The sequence below is a fragment of the Liolophura sinensis genome, chromosome 5, assembly GCF_032854445.1.
Source record: "Liolophura sinensis isolate JHLJ2023 chromosome 5, CUHK_Ljap_v2, whole genome shotgun sequence".
NCBI lineage: Eukaryota > Metazoa > Mollusca > Polyplacophora > Chitonida > Chitonidae > Liolophura > Liolophura sinensis.
In genome coordinates this window covers 13,725,132-13,743,244 of record NC_088299.1, presented here as the reverse complement: position 1 = coordinate 13,743,244, position 18,113 = coordinate 13,725,132, and the positions used below count along the sequence as shown (strand labels likewise).

The window sequence follows — 18,113 nt, the reverse complement described above, 5'->3', positions numbered from 1 at the left end:
CAGGCTGGGTCAGTTAGATACAAAATACACGATCTGAATACACTTAGACATTTCTCTCAGAATCTCTGATAATATTTTTTATGATAACAATGCATGTCGTGAATTAATCTACCGAACAGAACGACATAGTAAATATGGGTAGCTGTAAGCTCGGCCTTCGTGTAAAGTAGCGTAAGTGAGGCATGTGTGCAAGGAGTGGGTCAGGCACGTTAGGTTAGTTTGAATTTTAGACGATTGGCGGTGTTAACTTCAGATGACCTACATTTGGCAGCATGGCCGAACAACTTGTCGATCTGCAGCTTGATCGAAGCTTGATTGATTCATGTTTTAATGGTTATAAGCTGTCACTGGATCCACTACCCATCTATAAGTCGACACTTCTCGAAGGTATGCGGTTTTTCACAATGTTTGGTACCGGCTCTTGTTAAAATTATGCATCTAACATTCAACGTGTCATGCACGCATGACAGCAACAACAACATAACATTATTGTGCGAGCCAACGATAATGTTCGCTGCTTTCGTCAGACTAGATACATTTTTATAATTTTCTGTAACTGTTTTCTTTTTCGTGTAGTTTTGTGCTTAGACTTATTCGATGATTTGCTCGATCGCGCCAGATTGATAACATGGCATAAATATGTAACTTGAAGGGAATACGTCGAAAGTTCCACGCTGGAACCTTCAACTCAGCTGACCACGTGTTGATACTATTTATAGAACTGATATTTGTCTTCATTATGTCTGGCGTTCAACAGATTCTGCGCTTAATTTGTGTAAGAAAAAAGGATAAAAAGTAGAGAAGAAAACTTCACTGTTTGAGCAGATTGTGAAATAATTATCCACTCATAGTTGTGACAATAAAATTAATTTTTACTCGGTGGAGATCCCAGCATGAGAATCGAAAGCTTGTGTAACATTGATATTGATGTGGAAATGCCTAGATTCTTCATTATTTTGATTGCAAAGTGTTGAGATCTGTATTTACTGAGAACGATAATTTGAGGTTTGTTGGGAAAGAAGATCAAATGATATCATTCTGAAGAAGGGTAAGTTTAAGCACCCAAAAAAACATTTTAAGACCTGTATTTGCCTCTGTAAGAGTGCTTTTCCATACTGGGCGGATTTTCAGGGAAAATGCAGTAGCCTACTTTCCTGAATTCCATGCTTATTTTATCCATTGATACCTTCTTCCCTGCTGCTGAAAAAGCTTCGCTCTGATTGGTGGCTGATTTGCTTGCGACCAGTCAGAGCAAAGCATTTTTCACCCTGACACATTATGGCGAAGACTGCCTGTTGAACTGACAGCTGTGTGTTTTACTTTATGGAATAAAAAACAGAGAAAGCCGCACAACTTTTGTAGACTGTAAAAAGTCAAGGTTTTGCAAAGTGCTCTATTTAAAGAACATTTCGCTTGATCAATGATAGAAATATCTTGGCTTCAGCATCTTTCATTGTTGAGAAATCAAGCCAGAACTGTTGTCTGACTGTCTCTTCCCTGTTACCGGATATGACCGACTAAACAAAAAAAATCTACAAACTTATGGAATTCCGGCTTCCTGTGGCCAATTGAAAGCATGTTTGTTGGCCAATTCTTACACCAAAGTAAAGCTTAATGTATCAGCTTTCGAATGAACGTAGTTTGGTTGAGATTGGACTATTTTTCCGTCTTTTATCTCCAGTTAGGTAAAGTCGGGTCTCTGTCCCAGGCATTGGAGTTATGTAACTTGTTATATATATTGGTATAAATAGCGTTCAGATGATTCTGCCACCTATGGTTTGTGCACTCTTATGTACATTGAAAACCACTTGTCTTTCACCATTATGGTGTACATCTGTCAGTATGTCACATGAGAGAAAGCTTGTCAGTAGCTTACCAAAGTTTAGTGGTGTTTGCTGTGGACGGCCATTAAATTGACCGCCATTGAATAAGTGAAAAAATTTTAAGCAAGGCGTCAGATGTAAAATAAATGTATAAAAATGTGCTAGTAGTGAATCATTTTTTCCAGAACCTGATGTCGCCAAGCTTTCAGAAGACCAGCATTCTTATCAGCACATTCGAGCGTTTGGATTGACCAATCACATCATCCCTGACCCATGGAACACAGATAGTGTTTATATTGTTGACAAGACGTGGAATGTCCTTAAAATTATGGTTACTCTGGTGAGCATCTGTTTCTTTGTTTTACTGTTCGGCCTGTATGTGTACATTTGTGATGCCCATGATGAATGAGGTCTACCTATATCATGTATATAGCAGAGAGGTCAGGCTTTTAAAGTCAAGAGTGTTAGGTTGATCAGTTAGAATGTAGATGTGTGAAAAAAAGTAATTTCTCTATTGTAATGGCACACCAATTTAAATTATTGTTTACCGTGCAGAAAAAATCACTTTTCTAAGTTGGAGGAGGGTATAGGAATAAAAAACAGTTGAAAATCATCCGATTTGTTGGAATTGTGGAATATCTAATCCAAGCAGTTTCTTCTGTTGAAGACATTTATGTGATAGGATAGCTTTGAAAAAGGGGAAAATCGTGAAAACATTCAAAGTGACCAAGGCTAAAAGGTGGATTTTTAGCCATATTCATGTTTATTTTAGTTTGGATTTTATATTGTTGTCTCACCCATAAAACACAAAATAAAGTTGGTGTCGCCTAAATTTTCTCTGGATCACTAGGCCTTGACGTCATACACTGGATCACTAGGCCTTGACGTCATACACTGGATCACTAGGCCTTGATGTTGAACACTGGATCACTAGGCCTTGACGTCATACACTGGATCACTAGGCCTTGACGTCAAACACTAGAGTACTGGACCTTCTCTCTGACCCAATCACTGATGGATTACAATTTCTAACAAACAGCTGCATAAAAAAGACACATGGTTAGAAACATAAAAATACTGAAAGTAACATAGACCAAGTGATCATAATTACAGGAACAAGTATTGCACATGTATGTGTAAAGTGCCCACTATGCACTACCCTGACATCAGGCAATCAGATAACTGAGATACTTCCAATGTTTAGAATATTATTACTATCCAGCAGTCACTGGGTGTGCCATGGCTTTGTCATGGGCTTCTTTTTTTTTTAGACGTCGGTTTTGAGCTTAATTTCTGCCGCTCATAAAAATGATTCATTGAATTGAAATATTCCTGGAGAACTTCTGGAAGCAGGTTTTGGTTCGTTGGCAGGATGTCGGAATCCAATTATCTGGCTTGTAAGATTTAGGTTCAATCCCAGGCTTAGAAACTGAAACAAAATTTTCTAGATTCTCCTTCTATTCATTGTTCCTGGGACTTGGTGACAGTTATCAGTCAAGGCACTTGTGGATCCATTTGTGCAGTGTTACACTATGTCATACCTTTAACTAAAGGTTGGCCTTTTACCCCAGTGCTGGTTTTCTCCACCCATAAAACGGAGTGAAAAATAGTACATGTATGTGCATTTTTATATATGAGAGTGTTGCATGAAAAACAGTCAAATAAAGAAAACTAATCATACAGCTCAGGCATGACATCCTGAAACTGTAGTTGCTGTTTATTTTTTTGCAGACGTCCCCTGACCAGGGCAAGTCAGTGTTTGAGATTCCTCAGGGTGGTGATGTCCAGCAGATTGCTGGCAGACATAACGTATCACTGCATTTCCCTGCCCAAGACCAGGCCGTGCTGGCGGATGGTGGAGGGAAACTCTACATCATGGAGACTGGGCCTAGAACAATGGATAACTGTAAAGCCTGGACTGTGAGTTATGTATAAGTGTATTTATATTAGATCTTCCTATCATTGTTTTAGATTAGTTCAATTCCTACAGGTAGCTTCCTAACTTGGAGCTAATTATTTCATCCAAATTCACCTTTTGCTCACTAAAACAAATTTTGTGTCTAGATTCAATGAAATCAAATATTGAATGCTGTTTAAATGTTAGTGAGTACAGAGTAAAACACCAGTAAAATACATAAATCAAATACATAAAACACCAATCAAACAGGCAAATGAAATAGTTCCTAAATGTAACACGATGGATCTGTTTTTCACAATGGTTCGTCATATATAAAGCTTGGTATCTGGTTTCACCCAGGCAAGTTACAAATCAAATTTGAGCTGTTTTGGACTGTTTTGTTCATCTTTCACAATTATTTTTCCCTTTTTGTGCTGTTTTGAACTTGGACAGTCTTTCATTTTTTTGTTCAGAATCTTTCATCATATTGAATTGAAACTTGGTAGATATCTTTACCATGACGAGTAACCGATTAAGTTGGAGTTTCATGCTGTTTTGTTTATTTTCAACAAAATTATGATCTTTTTGTGGTATCTTAGCTATCATTGTGACAGCTTAAAAGAAAAGACAAGAAAAAAATATAACCAACTTTTTTTTGAGAAGATGGGTTCATACAGACATAAACAAAGCCATTTTTTTGATTGCGTGCTTGGTAACTCTGTAAATCACCTTTCAATCTGGAATTCTTACAAGGCCACGGGATATGCCATTTTAGAGAAACTGGAAACATAGTATCAGTGTCATCTGTGCTCTGCACTCTTCAGTATTAGAGGCTAGATACTCCTGTGTGGTGCGAAGTACGGTCCCCCTTATCAGGGGTCGAAATAACGCCTGTCTACCTGTCGGTGACAGGCAGTTTTTCTTGGCGACAGGTCACAAAATAATGCACCTGTTGAACCAACAGGTAGGCTCAATAAGTTTACAATGATGTTTATGTGAATATCCATGCATGTCGATGTTTGTGAAGTCTGTATATTACTTGGCATTTCCATCATCAAAATGTTGTCGAAAGACTTCGTCATTTTTGGCCCGAACAAATCAACAGTGCTAGTGCCTCATTTAGTGGATGAGGCCGTCGTCAACGAACCTACCATATTTGCGCTTTCTGTTGGGAGACCAAACGTATCTACAATGTTGAAGAAACCATTTTCATTAGGAAACAGTGTGAAAACCCATCAAATAAATATATAGTGAAATGTCAAGTTAATGTTTATAGTCCAAGCCTCTTCCTATCGCCCAAAAGTATACAACTTTAGGACAGCATTACTAAGTTTTCCTCCTCGAGGTTCGGACTACAGGTGTAAAGTTGAGCATCTCAAAGACACACACATGTAAGTCTGAACGCACACAGACCAAATGCTTTTCTTGGATTGTTCCCCTTGAATAGGAAGCGCATGCGTACGGAGATAAAGACTGAACTCGCGTGAGTTTCGTTTTGATGATCGACAATCATAGAAGTTCCAGTCCCGACAGAATATTGAATAAATAGTAAAATCCTTCAGACACCAAATATTCTTGTAATATTGTAGACTGATATTGCTTTGCTAAGGTGGCGATGTTGATGGAAAATAATTTCGCCAAAATGAAATTGTATGTTTGCAAAATTTGATAATGGTGATCGGTAGCGCTAGACTTTCTAAGTCACACTGAAGGGACAGGTAGATACCTGTAAGTGACAGGTAAAAAAAATCTACCTTTCTGTGTCCCAGGTGGTTTTTAAAAAACATTTCTACCCCTGCTTATTATTACAACCGAATGCCACGCATTGTGGCCTCCAGGTTGAGACCTTTAGGAATAACCCCAGATATATTCCACAACCACTTACTCCTTTAAAGTATATCAGAATCGTGTCGTAATCAGAAGGAAAACAGCCGATTTAACACTACCTCTGTATGGCAAAATGGTAAACTAGACACACATGACCTCATTGTTTAACAGATCTAGAGTGGTAGAAATATCTCGCCCTTGATTGTTTAAACTGAAAGCATGGCAGGCTTTTCAATTTCCCCTATGTGGGCATTTTTGCTTACTTTGGACTGAGATATCTTGGTTATACTATATCACAAAAATAAAAAGTGACATTTCTTGAACTTTAAGTGTGACTCATTGTCAATACACATACATAGTTGGTCTAGTGTTGTCTTTTGTGTTAAATGGGTCGTGGACACGTATTACTTTCACAATGCCTCAGAAAACTTATTGATTGTGAAACTACCTGCTTATACAGTACGGAAACCTTGGCAACATCCGTCATTTGTAAGAAGAGAGAAAAAATTGACATCCATTTCAATGTAATTTTGTTACTCCAGCTGAATTCTGTGTTGCAAGTTTACATAATATCTAGATGACATTCGTCCTCTTGTATTCATGCTACAGCTAGGATATTCTCCGGGTTTTTTAGGTATCCCATGTGTGCGAACCGTTGGAGGATAAGCAAAAATTCATCCTGCTTCATTCAACGTTCCGCTCAGACGAGGAGAACAGAAAGATAGATTGTCTGTTACTTCATGTCGAACCAACAGCTGAGATGAGGAAGGGGGATAACTCTGCACCATTTGAAACTCTCCTGGAATGGGTGACTTTCATTACAGGTAGTTTGTCTGTCTACATGTATTTTGATAAATTGCCAAAAAACAAAGTGTTCAGAGGAGAGTTTTCAAAGTTTTGGGAGACATATTAAAATTCCTTGTAGACGGATTTAAGTACAAATGAACTGATGGATTTCAGATTTATGAGACGTCGGTTTAGATTTTAGACAAATCTACATTGCTTGGGTTGGGTCAGGTCTTCAGAGAAAGGTTAGTTTTATCAGTCTACACAGAATAATGCCCTCAGAATAAACCCCTTGCAAACATGCAAAAAGGTAGAAGACTTAAGGTAGAATTTGTAACCCTGGTTTAAACTATAAATGTACGCCCATGCAAACTTAAATTTGTAACCCTGGTTTAAACTATGAATTCACAACTTTCAGTGGTTTACTGGCTTAACGACAGGTACAAATGTACGCCCATGCAAACTTAAATTTGTAACCCTGGTTTAAACTATGAATTCACAACTTTCAGTGGTTTATCTAAGAGACAAATCTACATTGCTTGGGTTGGGTCAGGTCTTCAGAGAAAGGTTAGTTTTATCAGTACACACAGAATAATGCCCTCAGAATAAACCCCTTGCAAACATGCAAAAAGGTAGAAGACTATAGTTTTTTTCATTTTGGCACTGTAGACGGCATGCATTAGTTTTACTTTCTCTTTACACCAGATGCTTGTGGAGAGTGGATGTTGTCTCGCACCCGAAGCCTTGTTAGCTCTCGTTGCCCAGAATATGCAGCTGTAGACACGAGCAGCAATGCTCTGCTCATCTGTAACCAGAAGCCCTTCCGCATGATCTACGACTCTGTGATACCCGTTAACCAACCTGAGGCAGAGGAGGAGACAGCCACTGATGGTAATTATCTTTTCTAGGCTATCATAGATATATCATAGATATGTCTCTTGCTGCTGCATGCTAAAATAAATTTAGTTTTTCTCTAGAAATTTGGCCTGCAAGCTATGCAAAATTCTCTGATTATGTAGGTGTTAGCAACTTAAAGTTTTACCTCAGGTAAGATGTAGAAAGTCTGATCAAGATGGCCAAAAACAGAAGCCTGGAGATACGTCACTGTCAGCCTAAAACAGAAGCGTAGAGATATCTGAGTAATGGCCAAAAACAGAAGCCTATAGATATCTGAGTAATGGCCAAAAACATAAGCCTATAGATATCTGAGTAATGGCCAAAAACAGAAGCCTATAGATACCTGAGTAATGACCAAAAACAGAAGCCTAGAGATACCTGAGTAATGACCAAAAACAGAAGCCTAGAGATACCTGAGTAATGACCAAAAACAGAAGCCTATAGATATCTCAGTAATGGCCAAAAACAGAAGCCTATAGATACCTGAGTAATGACCAAAAACAGAAGCCTAGAGATACCTGAGTAATGGCCATAAACAGAAGCCTAGAGATACCTGAGTAATGACCAAAAACAGAAGCCTAGAGATACCTGAGTAATGACCAAAAACAGAAGCCTAGAGAGACGTCAGTAATGGCCAAAAACAGAAGCCTATAGATACCTGAGTAATGACCAAAAACAGAAGCCTAGAGATACCTGAGTAATGACCAAAAACAGAAGCCTAGAGATACCTGAGTAATGACCAAAAACAGAAGCCTATAGATATCTGAGTAATGGCCAAAAACAGAAGCCAAGAGATACCTGAGTAATGGCCAAAAACAGAAGCCTAGAGATACCTGAGTAATGGCCATAAACAGAAGCCTAGAGATACCTGAGTAATGACCAAAAACAGAAGCCTAGAGAGACGTCAGTAATGGCCAAAAACAGAAGCCTATAGATACCTGAGTAATGACCAAAAACAGAAGCCTATAGATATCTCAGTAATGGCCAAAAACAGAAGCCTATAGATACCTGAGTAATGACCAAAAACAGAAGCCTAGAGATACCTGAGTAATGACCAAAAACAGAAGCCTAGAGATACCTGAGTAATGACCAAAAACAGAAGCCTATAGATATCTCAGTAATGGCCAAAAACAGAAGCCTAGAGATACCTGAGTAATGACCAAAAACAGAAGCCTAGAGATACCTGAGTAATGACCAAAAACAGAAGCCTAGAGATACCTGAGTAATGACCAAAAACAGAAGCCTAGAGATACCTGAGTAATGACCAAAAACAGAAGCCTAGAGATACCTGAGTAATGACCAAAAACAGAAGCCTAGAGAGACGTCAGTAATGGCCAAAAACAGAAGCCTATAGATACCTGAGTAATGACCAAAAACAGAAGCCTAGAGATACCTGAGTAATGACCAAAAACAGAAGCCTAGAGATACCTGAGTAATGACCAAAAACAGAAGCCTAGAGATACCTGAGTAATGACCAAAAACAGAAGCCTAGAGATACCTGAGTAATGACCAAAAACAGAAGCCTAGAGAGACGTCAGTAATGGCCATAAACAGAAGCCTAGAGATACATCAGTAATGGTCAACAACAGAAGCCTAGATATACCTCAGTAATGGCCAAAAACAGAATTAAGGTCAGAATCTGAGCCAGCAATGGCTGATCCATCAGACACTCTGTCGTACAGCAACGGTACGAATAAAATGCAAGTAAAATGAAAGAATTATTGAAATATGGTGGTACTTTTCTGATGATACTGGAAGCATAAACCCATCGAACACACACTTTGAAATCAGAATTTTTCAGCAGCTGTCAAAAACAGAAAATAGTTTTTCCTTCATTAATACCCATGCCAAATAACATTTCTGCAGAGGTGACGGATAATCATACACCTCAGATGGTCGTATGTCTTAAAAATGGGTGTCTTATTCTTTCGCCATCAAATCTGATATTTCATCATTTTGTTGGAGTCCACATTTACAGTCATTAAAGAGGTCATTAGGGTCAAAAAATTAAAGTGTATTTAAATCAGATATTGTTGTCAAATATCCGTACACTTTATAATCACGAATGTTATGTTTGTTAATGATTATGGAAAAATGTTATGTTTGTTAATGATGATGTAAAAATGTTATGTTTGTTAATGATGATGAAAAAATGTTGTTTGTTAATGATGATGGAAAAATGTTATGTTTGTTAATGATGATGGAAAAACGCTATGTTTGTTAATGATGATGTAAAAATGTTATGTTTGTTAATGATGATGGAAAAATGTTGTTTGTTAATGATGATGGAAAAATGTTATGTTTGTTAATGATGATGGAAAAACGCTATGTTTGTTAATGATGATGTAAAAATGTTATGTTTGTTAATGATGATGTAAAAATGTTTCTGTTTGTTTGTAAGACTCCAGCCCACAATACACCTGGAGTCAGACAGATGATGAAGTCACAGTGCTGTTCACAGTCCCCATTGAGGTGTCCAAGGCTGACATATACCTGTCACTACACCCTCAGCAGATAGAGTTTGGGGTGAAGAATACTCGGGTGTTGTTACAGGGAGCCCTTCAGGAGTGTGTGGACCTAGACAGCTCCACCTGGACAATAGACAATGGCCGGTGAGTTAGGGAGAGGCTGTAAAAACTATCACAGAGAGCCGTAGATAATGCCTTGTCTTGGAGAACTGCTGATGAGTCCATCCTTTTTGAGCAGTTAGGGTTTGTATTGAGGTACTTCTTCTGTTGTTATTCTCCCTGACATGGCCAGTAGACTTGGATGGCTCTCCATGGAGTACTGCAAACCTCCTTAAATTTTAGTTTATTTATTTATTTGATTGATGTTTTATGCCATACTCAAGAATATTTCACTCATACGACGGTGGCCAGCATGATGGTGAAGCCATTTTAACATTAGGAGCATGTCATTGCCATTGGAGGTACAGGCTACAGGGACCTGTTTCATTAGGTGATTTTGGGCTGAAGTTCAAAACCTTTCTCCTCTTATCAAAACAAAATATTTGAAGTTGGATGCTCAAACTTGAGTATGACATGAAACACCAATCAAATAAACAAAATAAATTGCACTAGGCTGAAATTGTACTACCACTAAATAGAATAAGCAGTCAAAACTTTATCGATTTAATGTATATCTTTAAGAGTTTAATTTGATTGCAATCTTAGGGTAAAGAAGGGAAATCAAATAGTCAGACAGGCACCTGTGCTGATCAAAGCAGTTACATGCCTCATGTACATTTATTGTTTCTTTTCAGAATAACACTGAGCCTCAGTAAGGCAGAGGAAAAGACATGGCAGGTGGTTGTACTCGGTGACTCGCACGGGGAGATGGTGGTCAGTCCAGAGCAGGTCGAGGCCATCCACAGCCAGCTGGCTCATCTCACATCTGAGGAATGGGTATGACTTACCTCCCCTAACACTTGGACATTTACTGTACCAGGACCATGTCTGGATCTAATTCAGTTTCAGAAAACATTTTGGCTCCCAAACTAATCAAGTTGTATTAAAACTACATGTAATAAGTAAATTTAACAAAAATATGATGATTTAACAATGAGAATTCAACTTGAAAGGTCTCAGAAAGAAATCTTTTTTCCATTGCATATTATAAGTTTTGGAAAAATAAATTGCAAAAAAGAACAATTCTTTTTGACTGAAATACCAATCAATTGACTAAACAAAAAAATCATGCCATGAGCGTTTCATGTTTCAGAACCCAGACCCGAGCCTGAGGGAGAACAGGCCGTACAACAGTCAGGAGCTAGAGGAGTGTGATCAGTACACAGATGACACAGCCATACTACAGCGGATAGATGGAGACACGCACACCGTCACACATCAGGTAGGTGGGAGATACGCGCACCGTCACACATCAGGTAGGTGGGAGACGTGCACACCATCACACATCAGGTAGGTGGGAGACACACACACCATCACACATCAGGTAGGTGGGAGATACGCACACCGTCACACATCAGGTAGGTGGGAGACACGCACACCGTCACATATCAGGTAGGTGGGAGACACACACACCATCACACATTAGGTAAGTGGGAGACACGCACACCATCACACATCAAGTAGGTGGGAGACACACACACCGTCACACATCAGGTAGGTGAGAGACACACACACCATCACACATCAGGTAGGTGGGAGACACACACACACCATCACACATCAGGTAGGTGGGAGACGTGCACACCATCACACATCAGGTAGGTGGGAGACACACACACCATCACACATCAGGTAGGTGGGAGACACACACACACCATCACACATCAGGTAGGTGGGAGACACACACACCGTCACACATCAGGTAGGTGGGAGACACACACACACCATCACACATCAGGTAGGTAGGAGAGACACACACCATCACTCATTAGGTAGGTGGGAGACACGCACACCGTCACACATCAGGTAGGTGGGAGACACACACACCATCACACATCAGGTAGGTGGGAGACACGCACACCATCACCCATCAGGTAGGTGGGAGACACGCACACCGTCACACATCAGGTAGGTGGGAGACACACACACCGTCACACATCAGGTAGGTGGGAGACACGCACACCGTCACACATTAGGTAGGTAGGAGACACACACACCATCACACATCAGGTAGGTGGGAGACACACACACCGTCACACATCAGGTAGGTGGGAGACACACACACCGTCACACATCAGGTAGGTGGGAGACACACACACCATCACACATCAGGTAGGTGGGAGACACACACACCATCACACATCAGGTAGGTGGGAGACTCACACACCATCACACATCAGGTTGGTGGGAGACACACACACCGTCACACATCAGGTCTGTGGGAGACACACACACCGTCACACATCAGGTAGGTGGGAGACACACACACCGTCACACATCAGGTAGGTGGGAGACACACACACCATCACACATCAGGTAGGTGGGAGACACACACGCCGTCACACATCAGGTAGGTGGGAGACGTGCACACCATCACACATCAGGTAGGTGGGAGACACACACACCGTCACACATCAGGTAGGTGGGAGACACACACACCGTCACACATCAGATAGGTGGGAGACGTGCACACCATCACACATCAGGTAGGTGGGAGACACACACACCATCACACATCAGGTCTATGGGAGACACGCACACCATCACACATCAAGTAGGTGGGAGACACGCACACCATCACACATCAGGTAGGTGGGAGACACACACACCATCACACATCAGGTAGGTGGGAGATACGCACACCGTCACACATCAGGTAGGTGGGAGACACACACACCATCACACATCAGGTAGGTGGGAGACTCACACACCATCACACATCAGGTTGGTGGGAGACACACACACCGTCACACATCAGATAGGTGGGAGACGTGCACACCATCACACATCAGGTAGGTGGGAGACACACACACCATCACACATCAGGTCTATGGGAGACACGCACACCATCACACATCAAGTAGGTGGGAGACACGCACACCATCACACATCAGGTAGGTGGGAGACACACACACCGTCACACATCAGGTAGGTGGGAGACTCGCACACCGTCACACATCAGGTAGGTGGGAGACACACACACCGTCACACATCAGGTAGGTGGGAGACACACACACCATCACACATCAGGTAGGTGGGAGACACACACACCATCACACATCAGGTAGGTGGGAGACACACACACCATCACACATCAGGTAGGTGGGAGACGTGCACACCATCACACATCAGGTCTGTGGGAGACACGCACACCATCACACATCAGGTAGGTGGGAGACACACACACCGTCACACATCAGGTAGGTGGGAGACGTGCACACCATCACACATCAGGTAGGTGGGAGACACGCACACCATCACACATCAGGTAGGTGGGAGACACGCACACCATCACACATCAGGTAGGTGGGAGACGTGCACACCATCACACATCAGGTAGGTGGGAGACACGCACACCATCACACATCAGGTAGGTGGGAGACACACACACACCATCACACATCAGGTAGGTAGGAGAGACACACACCATCACACATTAGGTAAGTGGGAGACACGCACACCATCACACATCAGGTAGGTGGGAGACACACACACCATCACACATCAGGTAGGTAGGAGAGACACACCATCACACATTAGGTAGGTGGGAGACACGCACACCGTCACACATCAGGTAGGTAGGAGACACACACACCATCACACATCAGGTAGGTGGGAGACACGCACACCATCACCCATCAGGTAGGTGGGAGACACGCACACCGTCACACATCAGGTAGGTGGGAGACACGCACACCGTCACACATCAGGTAGGTGGGAGACACGCACACCGTCACACATTAGGTAGGTAGGAGACACACACACCATCACACATCAGGTAGGTGGGAGACACACACACCATCACACATCAGGTAGGTGGGAGACTCGCACACCGTCACACATCAGGTAGGTGGGAGACCCGCACACCGTCACACATCAGGTAGGTGAGAGACACGCACACCATCACACATCAGGTAGGTGGGAGACATACACACTGTCACACATAAGGTAGGTGGGAGACACACACCATCACACATCAGGTAGGCGGGAGACACACACACCGTCACACATAAGGTAGGTGGGAGACACACACACACACACCATCACACATCAGGTAGGTGGGAGACACACACACCATCACCCATCAGGTAGGTGAGAGACACGCACACCATCACACATCAGGTAGGTGGGAGACATACACACCGTCACACAGCAGGTAGGTGGGAGACCCGCACACCATCACACATCAGGTAGGTGAGAGACACACACACCATCACATATCAGGTAGGTGGGAGACACGCACACCATCACCCATCAGGTAGGTGGGAGACACGCACACCATCACACATCAGGTAGGTGAGAAACATGCACACCATCACACATCAGGTAGGTGGGAGACATACACACTGTCACACATAAGGTAGGTGGGAGACACACACACCGTCACACATCAGGTAGGTGGGAGACACACACACCGTCACACATCAGGTAGGTGAAAGACATGCACACCATCACACATCAGGTAGGTGGGAGACATACACACTGTCACACAGCAGTTAGGTGGGAGACCCGCACACCGTCACACATCAGGTAGGTGAGAGACACACACACCGTCACACTTAAGGTAGGTGGGAGACTCACACACACCATCACACATCAGGTAGGTGGGAGACACACACACCATCACACATCAAGTAGGTAGCAGACGTACACCCTATCACTCATCAGGTAGGTGGGAGACCCGCACACCGTCACACAGCAGGTTGCCTGAGTAAAAGTTTAATTTATACAAGCAGTAAGCTCAGGCGTATAATCTCTTTGAAATGGCTGCAGACACATTGTCATTTCCAGTGCAAACACAATGTGCATTATTCCCACAATTTTCCATCGGGATTAGAACCACTCGTAGTTGCTGTCCATTATTACTCCATAGTCTCCTGGGTAGATCACTGTGTGTGTTACCTAAAATTTGGTCCATGACTAGGTAATCTAATTCATCAACCTATTTGAACATGAAAGAGCAACTTTCAGTGCATTGTGTGCACATTTTTGATTTGATTTTGGAGACTTCATTGGTTGGATTGGCTGAGTTCAGGACTTCATAAAAAGTATAATTTTATAGGCCTACACAGAATAATGCCTTCAAAACATGTTTGAATGAACACCTTGCAAACATGTGCAAAGGCTGCAGAATTACAGTACCTCAGTTTAACTGATTGTGGGAGTTCTGTTGACCTTTTATTTCTGAAAATTCGTTTCTAACTAAATTTTTGTTAGAGCAAATACACCATACAGATAGCGTATGTTGTGGGATGTCACCAGTTGTTGACTTGAGAGATGTGATATTTATTCTACCCAGCTGTTAGTTGCAGGCCGTGTGCAAACATACATATTAAATACCTTTCGAACAACATCGAGTCTGTCACACAGCACACTGGCCAATACGTTTACCTCCCCGAGTAATATCATTTCGTGCTGTTTATGTCTACAAATAAAAGAATTTGAGTTTGTTTACTTGTTAATTTACTTCGTGCTTTGTAAACTGTCGGAATTTCCTTCAGTGATAAAAGTGTTATTTCACACAATTTATCGACATCGCTATTGTTTTTACATTTTTTATGTTTTACACCATGACATTAAAAAGGAAACATTTGTTTCAAGACGTTCCAGTCTGAGCTCAGTGGTATGATGTCATAACGCATATACAGTAAACTTTCTACATCACGCAACAATAAGACACAATGCCATATATACGTAGCTTTGACATGTATAGGTCAGCTCCTTTTCCCAAGCTTGCTGTTGATTGATTTAAAATGCATGACCTCTGTGGAGGGAGTAAAACAGAATGGCAGCATGAAATATGCAGTTTTTGCCACATTTTCTTCATGTTTTGGGGTAGAATAGACTTTAATAACTTCATCTTTGTGTTTGTGGTGTAACCCGATACCACTGAAGCTTGTTTCAATACCTCCTCAAATCCCTTGAATGCTGCGCATTCTCAGGACTGGTACGAACCAAGGTTCAGCGGTATTGGGTTACACAATACACACCACTATAGCAGTGTTAAACCCGTAAACCAGTGCGGGGCGAGTTGAACATCACTTCTCTGGTGCTTACAATTCCTGATATCCTATCCCATGACATGCACCAAATATTTCATTGCTCAGTTGGTACTTAACCTGCTGAATTTATACATAGACATTGGAACTAGCCATCGTCCGGTTGTTTAACTGGACTAATGGTTAGTGCGTCCATCTCGAACTTGGGAGACTCAGGATCACACCCAGGATTGGATCATACCAAAGACTTTAAGAATTCTACTTGCTGCTGAGTCGCTTGGAGCGTAACACTGAGAGGTTAGAGCAAGTAAACAGGACTGGTTGGCCCGGTGTGGCTTGGTGGGGTGTCATGTCTGGTGTCTTCAGTATGATACTTCAGTGACGTCAGCACTTTGCCAACATGGATTTGCTCTGCTACAAGAAGACAGTGTATGTACACACATCTAATGATGACCCCTTGTCACATGGCTGAAAAATTGTTTAAGTACAACGCAATACCCCAAGCATTCATTCATTCATTTCTGTTGTTTACTTTACAAACAAGCAGACGGAAGACCATACCCACTCACCTCATGAAAGTGAGATATTACTTTGTGAGTTTGGCGTTACTTTGCTAGCGTGCGTTAGCATTGTACTTCATGTTTTGTCGAATATCATGTGACACTGTTTTGACCAGTGAATACATAGAATCCATCTGTGAGGTGTAATAATATATAATGTGTGTTTGTTGTCAGGCAAATATCAGCAGTCATCAGTGGTTATTCACAGCCCAGCTCCAGACTGACATGCTCCCAGCATTCTGTCTACGACATGATGTGGATGGGATTCTCTGGCAACCTCTCTCCAAGGGAGGCAACTCTGGAAACATTGTCAAGCATCAAGCCACCTTCAACGCCTTCGGTTATGTGCAGGCGTCCAAGCAGCAGAAACGGTTCTGTACAGCACCGCCTAATGCCTCATACGCAGCAATCCTTGACTGTGTCCGACATGTGTACATTTACAGGCAGCCAGAGGCAATATCTTCACCAATTAGAAACAGGAAAACTGGACAGCAGGTCAAAGCTGTTGCTAAGCAACAGCTGGTGGCATTGGAGACCACCAAGGACATCTTGGGCGTACATGCAACAAATGACAGGCTGTATGTTCTTGCTGGAAAAACATTCCATGTCATCAAGGTGAACTGATTATCCACAAAAACTGCTTAAAAACTGTATATGCCAAGCATATACATACACTTAAATAAATTTAAATCATGTATATAAATATACAAATTTACCACAGAATAAATGTCTTATATTAAATCTATTTTTCTGAACGAATCCCATCAATGATTTCCTCTTGAAGAATATGTGATATTTTAGCTGGCTGGTAGTTAGTTGCAGGTGCCTCTGTATAATATCTCTATCCTTGTTCCTCCCGGCACAGTTTTAGGTTGAATGTCTACGATAAAAAAATGTCAAGTCATATGATAGCAGACTGCTTAACCTGCTAATTGAGTGGTTGATGTCAGTGACTGACCTCCTTCTTGGAACAATGGCGATTGAAGAAGTTAGCTATGGGCTGGTACTTAATGTATCTTGTTGTGTATGTAAAAAGTTGTGGTACTTAATGTATCTTGTTGTGTATGTAAAAAGTTGTGGTACTTAATGTATCTTGTTGTGTATCTTGTTGTGTATGTAAAAAGTTGTGGTACTTAATGTATCTTGTGTATGTAAAAAGTTGTACTTAATGTATCTTGTTGTGTATGTAAAAAGTTGTGGTACTTAATGTATCTTGTTGTGTATGTAAAAAGTTGTGGTACTTAATGTATCTTGTTGTGTATGTAAAAAGTTGTGGTACTTAATGTATCTTGTTGTGTATGTAAAAAGCGTATGTAATCATGTATATGTAAATCATAAAGCCGCTGATATAAGTTCCTCACAATAGTTGATTCAGGGAACACCACACTAATTGTTTTCTTTGGTAGCTTTCGGTCTGACATCACTCTATGTTTTTGGTATCTTTTTGACAAGAACTTCCATCATTGGAGCGTCCGTCTATAAGCCGGGACACCTAGGATCAAACGTAGGGGGGGGGGGGGGGGGGGGTCATACAAAAGGCTTAGAAACTGGTACTTCACTGCCCAGCTTGGTGTTCAGTACTGAAAAGTTAGAGCAAGGAAATGGAACTGGTTGGCCTGGTGTCAGTGTAATGTGACTGGGTGAGGTGTCGTGTCTGGTGTCGTGTCTTCAGCATGATACTTCAGTGGCGGCATGGA

At 41.7% G+C, this 18,113-nt stretch overlaps 1 protein-coding gene across 1 annotated transcript; it reads left to right on the top strand.

Annotated features, from left to right (window-relative positions):
* Positions 1–264: 264 nt before the first annotated feature.
* LOC135465851 (nudC domain-containing protein 1-like) lies at positions 265–17,922 on the top strand. The gene is made up of 9 exons (XM_064743213.1): positions 265–387; positions 2,009–2,163; positions 3,555–3,743; positions 6,182–6,371; positions 7,039–7,224; positions 9,632–9,842; positions 10,493–10,634; positions 10,951–11,079; positions 16,591–17,922. The coding sequence occupies exons 1-9, from the start codon at positions 273–275 to the stop codon at positions 17,038–17,040; spliced, it is 1,767 nt and encodes a 588-aa protein (XP_064599283.1). The 5' UTR covers positions 265–272; the 3' UTR covers positions 17,041–17,922.
* Positions 17,923–18,113: the final 191 nt, after the last annotated feature.